Here is an 18,542-nt window from a genome sequence, read left to right as displayed (position 1 = left end):
AACTAGTAAATTTTAGAAACGAAGAAATCACAATACGTTTACACTTGAAGCGATGGGACTGATTTTCAAGGCCTATAAATCAAAGAAGCGACACGAACCCAGGACCAGTCTGTTGCGAGGCCGCGCTGCGCTAACACCTCTTAACGTGAAGTATCTCCGCAGTTTAGGCTACAAAGTTCACAAGCATGGAAGATTATTTAAACGTGTCAGAAAAAGCTCAGTTTAGCGACGATGTAAATAAATTTGAATACCACTGCTACGCACCCTACCTCCAAGGACCGTATATGCCCGGTAGGGAAATACGCATCCCGGTACAGAAACAAGAGGTTTATACTCTACCCTGCCAATCGTTTATTCGTATAAGAGGCACGCTGACAAAGGCGGACGGAACACATCCCACAACTGCGTATTTCGGACGAAACGGAATATTGCATTTATTCGATCGAGTTATTTTCGAATTGAATAATATTGCGATCGACGAATCGTGGGACTTGGGCATTACTGCCACGATGAAAAATTACCTGTCTCTAACACCGAACGACCTGAGCGCGACCAAAATCGCGGGTTTTGGAATGGAACCCGATTTCAAAATTCCCATTTACGAATCTGGTAAATTCGAAGTTAGCATACCGCTTTCGATGCTTCTCGGCTTCGCGGAGGATTACAAGAAAATATTGATTCAAGCCCGCCAAGAACTTGTGTAAATTCTAGCGACAACGCACCTGAATGCCGTCGTGGGAGCACCCGGAAACGACCCCCAGCCGGTCGCAGTCTCCGTCACGAGCACCGAGTGGTTTGTTCCGCACATAACCGTCAGCACGAAAGAAAGGCTCAGACTATTAAGTTACGTCAAAAAGGACAAGACGGTCGAAATTGCTTTCAGGAGCTGGAATCTCGTAACCTGCCCCTTACTGACCCAGAACAGACGCAATCACTGGGTCGTCAAGACGTCGAGCAGTACAGAAAAACCGAGATATATAATATTAGCTTTGCAGACAGACAGACAAATGAACTTGAAAGCCGACAGGTCGGTGTTTGACCACTGTTTTATGGAAAATGTACAATTATTTTTAAACAGCGAAAGCTACCCGTACGTGGACATGAACATTGATTTTGAAAATGGCGGTATTTCCTTGCCATATCACATGTACACGCAGTTCCAATCTTCGTACCACGGACGGGAATCGCACCCGATCCTGAGTCCAGACACCTACAAAACTTTGGCTCCGCTAATCGTATTTGATGTGAGCAAACAAGACGAATCGATTCGTAGTTCAATGATTGATTGTCGATTGGAAATTTCCATGAAAAATGACGTACCGCCACTCACAACGGCGTTCTGTCTGATCCTACACGACAGAGTAATTAATTATGATGCGTTTTCAGGTCTCGTGAAAATATTGAGCTAGATATAAATACGACTGCATGTATCATTACAACATCAGTTGGCGACAAGATGTACTGCAACCTGCAAGGTTTCCAGAGCCAAAACGGCTTTGTTCTCAAAGAAATTGCCGTCACCTCCGGAGACAAGACTGGAACCCGCAGCTTCCGACCCCCGTATCCTTGGAAACTACTAGACGAAAAAAGTAAACGCTCGAACGAATGGCTATGCAAATATTATCACGGACTAGAGTGGGACGAAGGAAAAATCCCGTACCACCAAGTGAAAAACACACTTCAAGATTTACTAGTCCAAAACGCAATAATATACGTTGCCGGACCTGAACAGAATAAATGGCTACGAGATCTATGTGACGACGAAACAGTTGAAATTGTAGATATACAGACCGACTACGGCTGTCCTTCCCTACGCAAACTCTGTTCAATGTACGAAGCTAAGCATCCAAACGACAAGTTCGAACATGTCTGTGCCTGTTCAAACTCGCAGCTAATTCAGAAATGGCACTCGCAACAGTGCGAATAATTTTTTTTATTATCAATATTGGCAAACCCGATTTTTTTTTAATAGTGGCACACCTGATTAATATTAATTTTTTCTATAAATAGATCGAAAATCGAGCTCTATCAATCAGTTTATGTTCGGACACGATGATGACGACATTCCAGCCGGAAACAGAGTACCTAAGCGTTAAACCAGACTTCAACTGTATCGAATATAGTTTCCTGGATGAAGAAGAAAATGTACGTACTTATACGGAAATCTGTTACGGTGGAGTATTGCATTTCCTAATGGTTCATTCGCCACGCAGTTACGAACCATCACAACAACAAATAAACTGTACCGGTCCGGATACGTGCGTCGTGTTTAACCTCAGACCGACAACCGTACTTCCGTGCAGCACAGAAGAAATTCTCCACAAGACTCTACACGCATCCGACTGCACGCCAGAAGACTGTAGCGGTATCGTTCCAAGCACCCTGGACTGCAGTGAACAGTCCAAACCCATGTCTACGAGACGCAGCGACCCGTCCAAACTCGCGGCTTCGAAGCGCAGCGACCTGTCCAGACCTGAACTCAAGGCTTCCAAACCCAAGACTAGGACACGTCGTCGCGGCATCAAGAAACGAGGATTGAGCTTCATTACGCCGCAGATCTACAGTGATAATGCTACGGACTTTTACGAATTTGATTCCGTAAAAACCATTCGTAGCGCCCTGTGTTCTGTACTCTCCGTCTTGTTAGATGTTTTGAAATAAATAAATAAAAAATAGAGTACATAATTTTAATATCGTGTTTTTATTTACTTTGTCCTTTCATATAAATAAATCTATACGTAGCACGAAGGTCTCATTAAAATAACTACAAGTTAGTAAAATTTGGTTAGAAAAAAATAATAAGTGTTGAAGAATTAGAAAAAAATGTATTTATTATTTTTCAGTAGTTATTATTTAAATACGAAAGTGATGAAAATATCATGTGTCATAATATATCATTTTTCAATAAGTTGGTAATTATTTCTTCTGGAGCATGACGATTCACGTGGCGACTCTTCCAGCTGCCAGGAGCTGAATGATTCTGATTGGCTAGTGAGTATCCCCCCACCAAACAGACAACATTTCCCGTCCCCCTCCTGATTTCCGCCACATTCGCTCCTCCCACTTTTCCCTCATCCCTCCCAATAATTCAAAAATAGTGCTGACCATGCTGCAGTTTTCGCGGAATTTGATTGGCTAGTGCCTGTGACCAAGGGGGGGGGGGGGGGGAATTTACCTATAAATTGCCGCGTGAGACGTCGGGGGGCTTCACTTTTGGTCTTGCCGCCGTCAACGCATGTTCCAGTTCGAGCTTCGTTGCGACTCCTTCCGCTTCTACAACTCCAGAAGCTTGGTAAGTACAACTTCACCCTAAATTTTCACCTTTGAAAAATTTTTTCCGTACATTTTTTCAACTTTGAAAATTTTTTCCGAACATTTTTTCAACTTTGAAAATTTTTTTCCGTACATTTTTTCAACTTTGAAAATTTGTTCCGTAAATTTTCAACTTTGTAAATTTTTTTCCGTAGATTTTAAGCTTTGAAATTTCTCCAGTCTCTCTTACCTGTGTACCAGCTGTGCCCTTCACCCAGTGTGTGTAGCAGCTGTAGTGAAGGCTGCTGAGCCAGCTAGTACATGACACCGCACCTCCCGCGCAGCTGGTTGTAGAGGGGCAAGGACGCGGGAGAAAAAAAAATGTCTTGCGTGCGCGTTCCTTTCTCGGCTCACGAGTTTCGATGTGCAAACAAGAATTAAACGTAGTAGTCATATTGGAATTACGTCTGAAAAGAATATTATTCGATTGTAAATGTAATCATTACAGCGAGATTAGTTTCAGTGTACGAAATCTATTCGGGTTATTAGTTTTACAGTTGACATCTTTGAAATGACATGTACATCGGTTGAATTTGTAACATGTAATTAGGTTCACGACTATGTATGATTAAAATAAACTACTTGTCACGTTAGTTCCGAAGCGTGTAAATTAGGATAGATTCACGTTTGTGTTTGTATGAAAAAAGTGTTAGCAACCTAAATTACTTTTTTCCGTGTCGAAATTATTAGTGTCATCAGTTGCAGTATTTGTTTTATATCATTTTTTCCTGGCATAAATGTTTGTTCTTATTCGTGCACGTACGACTTAGCTTGAAACAAGATGGATGACGTACGAGAGAGATAGAGGACTGGCAGGAGCTCCGTGCAGCTTGAGTTGTCGTGATGAAATGGCGGCTTGCGCGGGTGGGGGAATCGCGCGCTCTCCCTCCCTCCCTCCCTCCGATCCCTCTCCCCGCACACGGAACGCTCGCGTCCTTACGCTGCATATGTCCACCAGCTGACGTAATTCCTACGCGTGTCGCATGGTGCGCTCGAAATCCCTGACGTGCTAAATGATTACACTAGTAGTTTATATTATTATTCACAGTGGCAAAATAATAATAATAATAATAATAATAATAATAATGAAGGTATTTCGATAAATAGAGTCTTGGTAATGTTACATTTAAAGTTTACGATTTTTTACAAAAATTTACCAATATTAATAACAGTAACTTATAATTTTTTACTGCTAAATGAAAAAAAGTATAGAGATAAGCACACGCTACCTATCCGAAGACGCATAACACGACCATTTTCATTACTTCTACAATTACTTATCATAGTATGTATGTGTTGCAGGTATTCAGTGCTTCTCCTTGCGTCGAGCTACTTCCCAGTGTGATCCGCTTGGAGAACGCCTGTCTGCCCTCTGGAGTTCCGTGTAGTTCTGCTACGTTTCCGGTCAGTACATAAAACATAAAATATTTGTACATCAGTGTCTTTGCGCTGTCTTGAAATGTAAGACGTGTGCATGCATACTTAGCAAGGCGGTTCCTTTTCTGTGTTACAGGTTCCTGCGACCAGCGTGTGCTGCACGACGTTCCAGCCCTCCTCGTTGTACGTGCGTGCAGTGCACCCAGAGACGTTCCTGTTTTCGTCTGGTGAGTTGAATTTTTTTTTTTAAATTTCAACTTTTGCTTGTATACATGTACATGACTGTGTGTTAGAGTTTGTGCGCGCGAATGCCTTTATGCAAGTGTATTTTGTTTGTGTGCATGTGTTTTTGTGCGCGCATGTGTTTGCGTGTGTGTTTGCGCGCGTGTGTGCGTGTGTGGTTGTATTTATGCATGTGTCTTTGTGTGTGCGTGGTTGTATTTATGCATGTGTATTTATGTGTGTGTGATAATTATGACGTTCTTGTTGCTATAATTTTTCCGTTGGTGTTACAGACTCCATCAACATGAAGAGGAGTTTGACTGGAGTTCCCGCGTCAGCCGGCCAGCCCTCGACCTCGGGGACCAGCCAGCTTGCAACTTCTCAGGTATGTGCACCGTCACCAGGGAATGGGTGTGCATACTGTGGCAAGTTCTTTACAAATACTCGTAATGCCAGACGGCATGAGCGTGCGTGCCAGGCGAATCCCGGCTGTACTACCACCAACCAATGCCATACTTGCGGAAAGATAGTTAGCCGCAAAGACAGTTTGGCCCGACACATTCGAACTTGTGGGGGCACCGTCGAGCAAAGCTCAGGCTCGAGGTGCATTCACTGCGGGCAACATTTCAAATTTAGCTATGAAGCCAGACGCCACGAAAAGAGCCAGTGCCTGTTCAATCCTGGCCGTATGAGCTATACATGCGTAAAGTGCCAGGGCGAATTCACATGTAAAGATAATTTACTGACGCACATCAAGACGTGCAAGGGCTTGGCTCCTCAGGCCGCTAAGAGACGGCGCACGGACGAGCCCTCTGGCCTGCAACAGCCCGGCCCCAGCACTCGCCCGCAATACGTGGCGAGTGTGCCCGACCAGGCTCGAGTAGACTTGGAGGCGCAAGCGCCTGACCAGGCTCAGGTAGACTTGGAGGCAGTCGGTTCCGGGTTTGTTGAGGCGGAGAGTGCGTTCCGCAGAAATTTGAAAACGTTAGTGGCAGTCAACCATGGTGCGACCAAAGATATTTGCACGTACCTGGGTGAAATGAAAAATAATTTGATCGATCACATCTCCCAGGAAGTACGTGAAAATGGCCCAGTAAAGTTCAATGTTTGGCTTGAATGTGATTATGCGAAGCCCGCTCCCTTCGATGAAGTTGTAGACAAGAGGGCATTCAAGACAAGGAATATACCCATCTATGAAGAGAGCGACATTGAAGAGGCAGTAACGGAATGTATTGAGAAAATATGTAGGGAGGAAGACGAATATGTCAGCAAAGGCTCGGGGTGGACTCTGTCTTCAGTAAAAAAAATTCAGCTACGTTTCAACAAGTTAGTACCACTGAGAGTCTCCTCCTACATTGACCTACCATCCACAATCAAGAACAGGAAAGCATGTATAAATCCCATGAACCTGGAAGATAACGAGTGCTTCAAGTGGGCCATACTGGCGCGGTACGTGGAGGGGGAGAATCCGCAACGTGTGGACAAGAGGTATCACGAGCTGCAAGGTAAATTTGATTTTTCAGGGCTTGAGTTCCCCACCCCCCTCCACCAAATCAAAGCGTTTGAGAGGAACAATCTCTAACTGTCTGTCAACATCTACAGCATCGATGAGAACGACAAGATCGCGCCAGTGCGTGTGGGGAAGGAGGAAAAGCAACACCATTTCGACCTCCTGTTGCTAACGTCCGAAGATAAGAACTCACACTTTTGTTACATAAAAAATTTCTCAAGACTCATCAGGCCCCAAATCACCGCCCATCATGCGAATATACATGTCTGCAAGCGATGCTTCACGTATTACGATGATCAGCACCGCGTTTCAGGACTGACAGGGCAGCAGTGTCTCGACGCGCACAAGATATTCTGCAGCACACATGCTCCCGTGCGCGTCGAGATGCCTAAAGCCGACAAGAACGGCAAGCCCCCAGTCCTGGAGTTCAAGAACTACCACAACATGTCAAAGATGCCCATCGTCGTTTACGCAGACTTTGAGGCAATGCTCGTGCCCATCTCATCATGCCAGCCGAACCCCCAGCAATCTAGCACACAGGCCTACCAGAAACATGAGGCATACAGTTACTGTATATATGTGAAAGTCGACAACGATATAATCCCAGCCACACTCACCACCTCGCTGCCGCAAGAGCCAATTCTGTACAGGGGTCCCGATGCTGAGGCGAAATTCGTGGAGACCATTGTTGACATTGGTAAAAAGGTGAAAGATATATACGAGACAAGCCTACCAATGACGTCGCTGACGTCTCAAGAATATGTCAGCTTCGTCGCAGCCCATCAGTGCTGCTACTGCAACAAGGTCTTCACATCCGACAACCGCAAGGTCAGAGACCACGACCATTTCAGTGGTAAGTACCTTGGTGCCGCCTGCAACAGCTGCAATCTCCTGCGCAGGCGGCCCAAGAAGCTTGTTGTGTACTTCCACAACCTCAGCTACGACGAAAAGTTTATAATCAAGAAACTGGGCTACGACAACAAGGAAATATTTATTATTCCCCACACGCAAGAGAAAATGATTACATTCTCTAAGAATCTGGGCAACAAATTCTCCGTGCAGTTTATCGATACATTCAGGTTCATGGCACGAAGTTTGGCGTCCCTCGCGTCGTACCTGCCAGCCGACAAATTCGTTGAAACATCAAAATTCTTCACCCAAAATGAATTTAATCTTGTAACAAGAAAAGGTGTGTTACCCTACGACTACGTGACCAGCTGGGAAAAACTTGATGAGCCACAACTGCCTGCGAAAGAGGAGTTTTTCAATATATTGAATGACAGCCATATAAGCGATGCAGAATACAGTCATGCGCAGGCAGTGTGAAGCGAGTTCGGCTGCGTGACCCTGGGCGAATACAGCGACGTCTACCTCAAGACGGACGTGCTGCTGCTGACGGATGTGTTCGAAAACTTTCGACAGCTCTGCCTCAAGACCTACGGCATCGACTGCAGCCACTACGTCAGCGCGCCAGGGTTCACGTTCGACGCAATGCTAAAGCATACGAAGGTACAGCTGGAGTTGATGACAGACTACGACATGCACATGTTCGTCGAAGCTGGGATCAGGGGCGGTGTTGCTCAAGTGGTCAAGCGCCACTGTAAGGCCAACAACGTCTGCCTTCCCCGCACCTACGATCCCAGCCAGTCATCAACCCACGTCATGTACCTGGACGCCAACAACCTCTATGGATGGGCCATGTCCCTGCCTCTTCCCGCCAGCGGCTTCAGGTGGGCGGGCACGGACATTGACGTCATGAGCATACCGGACGAGGGGCGGATGGGGTACATCCTACAAGTGGATGTTGAGTACCCATCCGCCCTGCATGACGATCACAAGGACCTGCCGTTCCTGCCCGTCAACAAGTGCCCGCCCGGCTCGCGTCAGCCTAAATTAATGACGACGCTCGAGAAAAAGAGTAATTACATAGTGCATTATAGAAACCTGAAGCAGGCTCTCCAGCACGGACTGCGAATCACAAAAGTACACCGAGTTCTGGAATTTGAGCAGCGTGCCTGGATGAAGCCCTTCATTATAAAAAATACGATTATGAGACAGAATGCTTCCAATGAATTCGAAAAAGAATTTTTTAAGCTGGCAAACAATGCATGTTTTGGTAAACTATTAGAACAAAAGAGGAAGAGGCAGCGGATGGAACTCGTATGCAGCGAGAAGAGGCTGCGGAAAGTAGTGGCAAAGCCAGCGTTCCAGGACAGGACAGTTCTCGATGAAAACTTGGCTCTGATCAAACTCCAGCATGAGAGTATCCTCTTTGACCGCCCTGTATATGCTGGTTTAGCCGTCCTGGAGTTGTCCAAAACGCTCATGTACAATTTCCATTACGACATAATGAAAGTAAAATATAAGGACAACATCACGCTGGCGTACATGGACACGGACAGTTTCATCTATGAAATCAAGACGCACGACTTTTACCAGGACCTGGCCGACGACTCTGCGCTCATGAGCGTGTTTGACACGAGCGCGTATCCCATTGACCACCCCTGCTACTCGCCCACCAATAAAAAGGTGGTGGGTAAATTCAAAGATGAGTGCAATGGGGTGGCGATGGAGGAGTTTGTCGGCCTCAGAGCAAAATTATATACATATAAATATAACGATAATATATCCAAGAGAGCTAAAGGAATTCATAAATGTGTGGTGAAGAACAAAATTACGTTTGAAGATTTTCTTGAAGTCCTGGAACACCACACAACAAAGCGTGCGCAAGTCCGGTCCATAAGGTCGCACCAAATGGTATTGTACACAGAAACTATGAATAAATTGGCACTTAGTTGGCACGACGATAAACGCATAATATGCGATGACGGAATTCATACGTTACCATATGGGTACAATGAATAATGCTATTATTCATCAATAGTTATACATGATAAATATGTCTGCAAAATAGTACAATATTTCTTTTTACAAAGAAAAAAAAAGCAAGTGAACCTATAACATGAAATGTTGAAACTGGTGACTGTGCTCGTACGTTTCGTGTAGGATTCACTGATGGGGTGAAGCATGGTGTGGACTTTGAGGACCCCCGGACCGATACAATAGCCGACAAGGTCCGTCAGGAATACCTACAGATATGTTACGAGTATGGCGCTAGTGATGCCACAAGGAAGCCACCCATGTCTCTGTTGATTAGGTGTACATAGCCTTCGTCGGTGGATTATGCAACGTCGGATTGTTCGTTGTTTGATCTTTGCATCGTTGTTTGTGGTGCAATGCTTTTCTTCGTTGTGGTTATGCACCTACGTTGTTTGTTGTACCGAATTTTCTTGGATGGATGGTGGTTGGTTTTCTGCACCTACGTTGTTTGCGATGCTACGTTTTTTGGTTGGTTGGTTGGGTTGGAAGTGGCGGTTTTATGCATCCTCGTTGATTGTGATGCTATGTTTTTTTGGTTGGATGGTTGGTGGTTGGTTGGTTTGGTTTTATGCACCTACGTTGATTTGAGGTGCTACGTTTTTTTGTTGGTTGGTTGGGTTGGAAGTGGTGGTTTTATGCATCCTCGTTGTTTGTGATGCTACTTTTTTTGGTTGGTTGGTTGGTGGTTGGTTGGTTTGGTTTTATGCACCTACGTTGATTTGAGGTGCTACGTTTTTTGGTTGGTTGGTTGGGATGGAAGTGGTGGTTTTATGCATCCTCGTTGTTTGTGGTGCTACGTTTTTTGGTTGGTTGGTTGGGTTGGAAGCGGTGGTTTTATGCATCCTCGTTGTTTGTGGTGCTACTTTTTTGGTTGGTTGGTTGGGTTGGAAGTGGTGGTTTTTTTGCATCATCGTTGATTGTGGTGCTATGTTTTTTTGGTTGGTTGGTTGGGATGGAAGTGGTGGTTTTATGCATCCTCGTTGTTTGCGATGCTACGTTTTTTGGTTGGTTGGTTGGGATGGAAGTGGTGGTTTTATGCACCTACGTTAATTTGTGGTGCTACGTTTTTTTGGTTGGATGGTTGGTGGTTGGTTGGTTTGGTTTCATGCACCTACGTTGATTTGAGGTGCTACGTTTTTTTGTTGGTTGGTTGGGTTGGAAGTGGTGGTTTTATGCATCCTCGTTGTTTGTGATGCTACGTTTTTTGGTTGGTTGGTTGGGTTGGAAGTGGTGGTTTTATGCATCCTCGTTGTTTGTGGTGCTACTTTTTTGGTTGGTTGGTTGGGTTGGAAGTGACGGTTTTATGCATCCTCGTTGCTTGTGATGCTACGTTTTTTTGGTTGGATGGTTGGTGGTTGGTTGGTTTGGTTTTATGCACCTACGTTGATTTGAGGTGCTACGTTTTTTTGTTGGTTGGTGGGTTGGAAGTGGTGGTTTTATGCATCCTCGTTGTTTGTGATGCTACTTTTTTTTGGTTGGTTGGTTGGGATGGAGGAGGTGGTGTTTTGCATCCTCGTTGTTTGTGATGCTACGTTTTTTGGTTGGTTGGTTGGGTTGGAAGTGGTGGTTTTATGCATCCTCGTTGTTTGTGGTGCTACTTTTTTGGTTGGTTGGTTGGGTTGGAAGTGGTGGTTTTTTTGCATCATCGTTGATTGTGGTGCTATGTTTTTTTGGTTGGTTGGTTGGGATGGAAGTGGTGGTTTTATGCTCCTACGTTAATTTGTAATGCTACGTTTTTTGGTTGGTTGGTTGGTGGTTGGTTGGTTTGGTTTTATGCACCTACGTAGTTTTTGGTGCAATTCATATATTTTTTTACACTGCTGTGTGTTTTTACACCGATGCGTTTTATGTGTTTATATGCGATTTTATGCATCGTTGGGTTCCTTAAATCGATGGTTTCATGTCGATGGTGTCAACGATGGACAGTTACGTCGCTGGGTTCCTCAGTTGATGGCATGCAAGATTTCGGCGTTGTGTGTCAACGCTGGACTGTTACGCCGCTGGGTTCCTCAGTCGATGACATGCAAGATTTCGGCGTTGTGTGACACCGCTGGACTGTTACGCCGCTGGGTTCCTCAGTCGATGACATGCAAGATTTCGGCGTTGTGTGTCAACGCTGGACTGTTACGCCGCTGGGTTCTACAGTCGTTGACTTGCAAGATTTCGGCGTTGATACATCGTTGTGACTGGTCAATTTCAGCGTTGCTATGTGTTCAAATGTTAATTTAAGCACGTGCTTTGTGTCAATATGGTAGATCTTTCTGGTAGGCTTGCATCGTTGTAATGGGCCACGGCTAAATAGAGACGTTGTTCATAAGTACTTGACTACATATGTGATGTATATTGCATATGGAGGCAAGGGACTTGTGCGTGACTAGACTGTTTAGCGGTGTCGGTCTCAAGCCCGTTCCGAACACAGAGAGCTGCGATGCAAGCTTTTTGTTTGAGTGACTAATATTCTATTTAAGTATTTAGCAGGTGAGCAGTTGCTACGATGGAGGGAGATATTCGACGTGAGGAGGAGAGGGAGCCGGTGAGATGGAGATGGAGAGACGTCGGGACGAGCGTGGCCTACTGACAGAAAGACCTGCGGATCAACACTATCACACATGAAATAAAAAATAAAAATAAATGTATATATTAACTGTATAATTTTTTAACTTTGTGTTTTATTTCCATAGTACTAATACCTTGGTTTTCATGATGAGAATTTTTTTTTATAATGTATGATTGAGAACATACATTGCTGCAAAAAGAGTAAAACGAGTATTATTTTTTTTTTGCATACTTAAGTTTTTTGTTGAAACTTGGAATTAAGAGTCTTTACTTCACAAAAAAACATATTAAAGGTGAAAAAAAGAATAAAACAAATACAATGGTAATCATTTTTTATTTACAAATAAAATTCGACATTCTACACACACACACAACAGACATTTACATAGGAAAAAATTTTCAAATATCAGAAATATATTTAATCTTCACTGTAGTAATAAGGATGTTCATAGAGCCACAGCTTCAGTAACTGGCTATTACAATGTGCACAGTGGAAACCATTATAAAATTTATCGCACTTTTCAATTTGGTTTGCGTACATCTTTAACAGTGTGTTGAAGCCAGGACAGTTGCCTTGTTTACGTAGATCGATTACATTGGCACTGCACAAATCACTCACAATACGTTTCTGTTCATTACCACGGACGTAAACAACGTCGTCTTCCGGCTCGACGAGATCACGTAGCACAGATGTAAGTTGGTCATAGTCCACATCACCTTCATTCCACGAGAGTCCGTTCACTTCATAGGTTAGACGACGGTTCTCGCGTTGAGAGGATCTGTCTAGCTTAGTCCAGTCACACGGCGGTTTAAAGATGTATTCGTAGGTCCTGGTTTCTTCACCTCCAATGATAGACATCACTGACAGTTGCTTCACTACGGGCCCCTTTTGCGACGTAAGACACTGGACGTTGACAAGAAAGAGTGTCATATTGTCATTACTCACAGTTACACGTACGACGAAGCTGGAGTGGCACCTAGATGGTGACTCTGCAGAATTGCTGGAGTGGCACCTAGATGCTGACTGTGACACGGTGCTCAGGATCTAGGCTGCTGCTGCTGCTGCCTGCACGCATCTCGTCGCATCTTGCACCACGATTTCATGTGCGGTGTGTCGGGCACGGATGACATATCCTTGTCGCACTCGGTGCATGGTAGACAGTCTTGAATGTCTGGGTCTTGCTGTAGGTACACCGGCAGGAACTTCTAGACGTATCTTATCTCATGAGGGGCGTAGACCAGGAGAAACTCTTTAGGTAAGTACGGCAACTCCGTCTCCTTATCCAGTGCCGCAAGCGTGCGCACTTTACCATATGCTAAGATGGCCGACAAGATCTTTGCTCCACTGGCGCAACAAGCAAACATTACCACGTCCGTAGACTTTTGGTGCGCGCGAGGAACTGCAGGTAACTGAAGGGTACCCTGGGCACTGAAGGTGGTATTTATACTATAAAAAAATTAGGGGAGGAGGAGGGTAGGGGTGGGAGAGAGATGGAGGGAGGGGTGGGAGAACAGCAGCAGTAGTAGTGGTGGTTGGTGGTTTTTTACGATAAAAAAAATAATGAAAAAAAATGGGTTGCTGGGGAGATGTGAGGGGGGGGGGGGGGGGTTGAAAATATGTGCTATGAAAAAAAAGTGGTGGGGGTAAGTCAGTCTGCCAGCAGCCGTCATTGAGGAAGGAGCCTGTCGCCATTTTTAAATTTTTTTGACCTCGTCGGGTTCGAACCGAGGACTCCGAACTCCGTGTCTAAAAAGTACGTTTTTTAAAAAAATATATTAAAATTTTATTAATTGAATTTTTTTTAAAATTTTAAAAAAAATTTCATTAAAATCGGATAATAAATAAAAAAGTTAAAGATGGCGGGCGTAACGGAAATTGCAACGGTGACGTCATAATCCAAAATGGCGGAAAACAAAATGCCGGAAAGTTCGAGAAAACAAAATGATGTCATCCAAGATGGCGGATCCAAGATGGCCGCCGGGGTCAAGGTCAAAGGTCAAGATCAAGGTCATCCAAGATGGCCGCCGTGACGTCACAATCCAAGATGGCGGTCGGCTCCACAGGCTCCACAACCTGAATCCTGTGCCAGTATGCCCTATTATATACTACTTATATAATTTACGAAAGTCAATGTAAAGAAGAAGGAAACTCCTTTGCTGTGTATTTCGTGTAATTGAGAGTAAATGTTGGTCTTCATAAATGTATGATTGAATCACATATTTATTTTGAAATACAAGAAACGGCAGACACTAGACCTTACCACAAAGTCAGCTTCACCAGCTATCATGTGTACTTACAGCATGTTATGCACAGAGCCACGATAAGTCTTTTTCTTGTAGGCAACAGCTGCCTCTGTGTATGGCAAAGTCAAGTTGACTTCGTCAAAATACAAGTCTTTTGTAAGTGGTGGACAGCGTCTCATCAATATATCAACGCCAAGATACGAGACCTGAAAAAAAGTGAAACGTAGATGTGTAATGATTGTAATAGAGACATATACTTCGTCACTCCGTAACTAGCCGAATAAATATCCACATAATTTAAACTTCAAAATAAATTTCTGAGGCATATTACAGAGTAGGGAATGACCTGTAACATAATCTCATTTCCGATATCAGTACGAAAAATTTAATGTAGATATTAACATAGCTTGGCTTCTTATATGCTTGCTTTAAGGACCTATATTTTTCCGATGTTTATACAACTAAAAAAGAGTAGAACTTAAATGGAGATATTTCTACTGGTTCATGGGTAAAGTATCGAGGTGTTTTCCGCCATTTTGGATTGTGATGTCAAGCGGCCATCTAGGTGTCATAATTTCCACAAATATCTCAAAAAACTCAAAAATCCTCAAAATGACTAAAAATTTACCTATTTCAAAGGAAAAATTCGCATTTTGAGGGAAAATTCCCTATTTAGTCCCCAAAAGCCGGTAGCTTGAAATGTCACCAAAGTATATTAAATACAACCCTCCCCCCCTCAATTATAACACTAGTAGCAAAGTGCATGACACTGACTTTTTAACTTTCTGCATCTTGGATTTCCCAATATTGTTTTCTAGAAATTTCAAAAATTATAAATTTAGATGTCACGTCTACCATTTTGTTTTCGAGAACATTCCACCAACTAGGATCCGCCCTTTTCAAATATGACATCACGTCCACCATATTTAAAATCCATTATTATTATTATTATTATTAAAAAACAGAAAAGATAGAAATGTATAATCAAAATTATTTATTTACAATTTCAATATAATTTTTCAATAAAAATCCACTTACTTCATAGAGCTCGGAGTCCTCGATTCATACCCATAGGCCAAAAATAAATAATCATTCCTTATTGAAGTACTCAATCAGATAGACGACCACCACTAATGCTAAGGAATATTTATTATGCCCACTAGTATGACATCATGACAGCTATAGTTCATAGACGTCATATTAGTTTATATTTAACTCAATAGTTAGCAGTAGTGTCAATCACCAGACTGACTTAGCATCCACCATCTTGTCAGCCATTTTCCCCGCCATATAGAAAATCTGTTATTATTAACAAAATAAATTTGAAAAAAATTCTAGAAATCATCAAAAAATTCATTTTAACATATTGATTGATTGGATCGACTCGTGTCTTCGATACGATCTTTAGTCAATGCGGAAAAAATAGCTTAAAATAAATAATTTAATAAAATATGACCACAACTTTACATTTTACCATAAAAGTGCTAGGTGCAAGAAATAGAACAAACATTTACAAACATGTATTACATAAATTCTACTCTAATACATGAACACTTGCAAAAGTTAGGAATCTAATAAGCATTTAATTATATATTGGCTTGAACTGGCTAATTCTCAGCTCCAATCAGTGACCAGCCATATCTTTTCCCACATTGTCTTTTCTTCCGGACAGATTTTCTAGATTCTGAGTTTAACAGACTGCTTCACATCTTTAAAATTGTAAATGGTAGTATTCACTGTCTTATGTATTAACTGTTTGGACGGTATTTCATGCATCAGAAAATTAGTTTTTCATGGTAGGCACAGCGAAAACATATTTATTTCGTTGGCCAGGTGTCTTGTATGGAGTCGTTTTTCGTAGACAGAATGATTAATAAATTCCACAAAAGATAATAGAAAAGAATATATAAAAAATAATTTTAAGCTTTAGTTACTCATTTCACTGGTCGAGAGTAGTATAGAAAAGGGACTCATGCGCCTGGCTTCTGGCAAGGGGATTGTTTGTTGTCATTATTCCTTCGAGCACAGAGATTCTCGTGATGTTCCGTCATTTTGTTTGTAGAAATTTCCGGCATTTTGGATAATGACATCACCATTGCAGTTTTCGTTACGGCCGCCATCTTGAAAATCTGCAATTTTTATGCTAGAAAATCGGAAATATTTAAAATTTAGTAAAATATTCGATTTTTAGTAAAATATTGATTAAAACACATTGTAATATTCGTTATGGCCTCCATCTTAAAAATCCTTATTTTTTATGCTAGAAAATCGCAAAACAAAATTAAAAATGAATTAAACAATTATAAAAATGTAAACAAAAACACTCCGACAACTTGGATGATAACATATCGGTCGCCATATTAAATATCTGTAATTGTTGTCAGATTTTAATGGGAAAAGTTTTAAAATTTATAAAAAAAATTACGACAATAATTTTCATTCAATTGAACGAGATTATGTTTATAGCTCTTCCGATCTCAAACAAAAAAATTAAATTGAAGGAGGTAGATGATTTATGGAAAAATGAAAACAATGGAAGTATCCTTAACATGAAAAGTGAGAATACATTCAAGCCGAATTCAAGTATATCCTCCGTACTTTGTAAAAATGATGGACTCTTAAAAAGGAAGCTTGAAGACAATGAAGAAGTTTCGACGTCATCGATTTCAAATTCTTACAGTAATCTGGGTGAAGACGCTGACTTCTACGATGATGGTGACAGTGACTCTGAGGCTGGTGACAAAACCAAAGACTGTGATGAAGCACCTAAAGCTGGCAAGATCGAAAGCTGTGATGAAGCCCTGAGACTGAAACGATGGAAACAGCGTGATGAAATAAATACTTATTATCAAGCTTATGATGAACACTGGGAAGATAGTGATCTTAACAATTTTAATAAAAGACATTCCAGGAAGATGACGATTGCAGAAGAGATTGATTGTATGTCATGGAAAGATACTAACATATTATCACCTAATGCTTTTGGTGGCATCTGTTCGTAGAAGAAAAAAATCTCACATTGACGAAGTAGCATCCATAATTAAATAACTGAGGGAAACTGGCTACATACAATAATCATTTATTTAACTTCATGTGCACAATATTGAAAAATAAATCAATTATTTACATTTCAAAATTTTAATGCTTTATTTCTTGTAATCTGATTTCTAAATAAGAATGAGATCTCGTAATACAGGTGCCTTTTTTATTGTGCTTCCAAATGTGCTTCCTTTATTATAGTGCATTCTTTTCGTTGATAATAGTTCATTTTCATAATCGTTCTTTCATTTGTGCTTCCTTTTCGTAGAATGTACATTCCATTGTGCTTGATTTTAGTTGATTGGGCTTCCAATTGTGTTTCCTTTTTGTTGATTTTGCTTCCATTTGTGATTCATTTTCGTTGATTGTGCTTCAGATTGTTTTTGCTTTTAGTTGATTGTACTTCCAATTGTGTTTCCTTTTTTGGATTGTAGTACCTTTTCGTTTTTTGATTTTCCAATTATACTTCTGATTGTGCTTCCTTTTCGTTGATTGTTCTTCCTCTTGGTCAAAAGTGCATCCGATTGAGGTTGATTTTCTTTGATTGTTTTTCCTTTTCGTTGATTGTGCTTCCAATTGTGTTTTCTTTTTGACCAATGTACTTTTAATTTTGCTTTATTTTTTTGATTGTGCTTCCTTTTTGACGAATGTGCTTCCGATTGTGCTTCCGTTTCGTTGATTGAGCTTCCAATTGTACTTTCTTTTAGATGAATGTACTTCAAATAGTGCTTCCTTTTTTTATTGTGCTTCTTTTTTGTCGAATGTGCTTCAGATTGTGTTTCCTTTTCGTTAAATGTGCTTCCAATTGTGCTTCCTTTACGATGATTGTGTTGCCAATTGTCTTTTTTATTGATTGTGCTTCCAAATGTGTTTCCAGTTGTGCATTCTTAACGTTGATTTTGCTTCAAATTGTGCTTCCTTTTCTTAGATTATGCTTCCTCTTTGTTGAATGTACTTCCGATAGTGCTTCATTTTTATTATGCTTCAAATTGTGCTTTTTTTCTCGTTGATTGTGCTCCAAATGTGTTTCCTTTGCATTGATTGTTGATTTTTAATTCTGTACTTAGGACATGATTGGTCTCGTAGTTCGGAAATGTCTGGCCTATACATCTGATATTGTTCATGCCTTGGTCTAGTGGTCTAGACGTATAGCATTGTACATGAACTGGTTGGAATGTATTTCGTGCATCGAAAAAAAAGACTTCCGTTTAGGCAGTGCAAGTCAACATTTTTAATTCGTCGGACAGGTATCTTGCCCAGAGTTGTTTTTCATAGAATGAATAATTAATAAACTGCACGAACGGTAATGGGAAACAGAATTTAAAATTTATTTAGAGCTTTAGTAACCCTTATCACTGACCAAGAATCAAAACAAAGACGGAAATCTATCGTGTCAAACATT

General features: G+C 41.7%; 1 protein-coding gene across 5 annotated transcripts in view; it reads right to left on the bottom strand.

Annotated features, from left to right (window-relative positions):
• LOC134529312 (bestrophin-2-like) overlaps positions 1-18,542 on the bottom strand; it is a 306,594-nt gene that overhangs the window by 71,303 nt on the left and 216,749 nt on the right. For all 5 annotated transcript variants that reach the window (XM_063363240.1, XM_063363239.1, XM_063363243.1 and 2 more), the window contains one exon: positions 14,156-14,307. In XM_063363240.1, coding sequence (XP_063219310.1) covers positions 14,156-14,307 — 152 coding nt within the window. The remainder of the gene's footprint in view (positions 1-14,155; positions 14,308-18,542) is intronic.

This window comes from Bacillus rossius, chromosome 2, assembly GCF_032445375.1.
Source record: "Bacillus rossius redtenbacheri isolate Brsri chromosome 2, Brsri_v3, whole genome shotgun sequence".
NCBI lineage: Eukaryota > Metazoa > Arthropoda > Insecta > Phasmatodea > Bacillidae > Bacillus > Bacillus rossius.
Note: the sequence above shows the minus strand (reverse complement) of the source record. Positions and strands in the feature narration are given on the sequence as shown.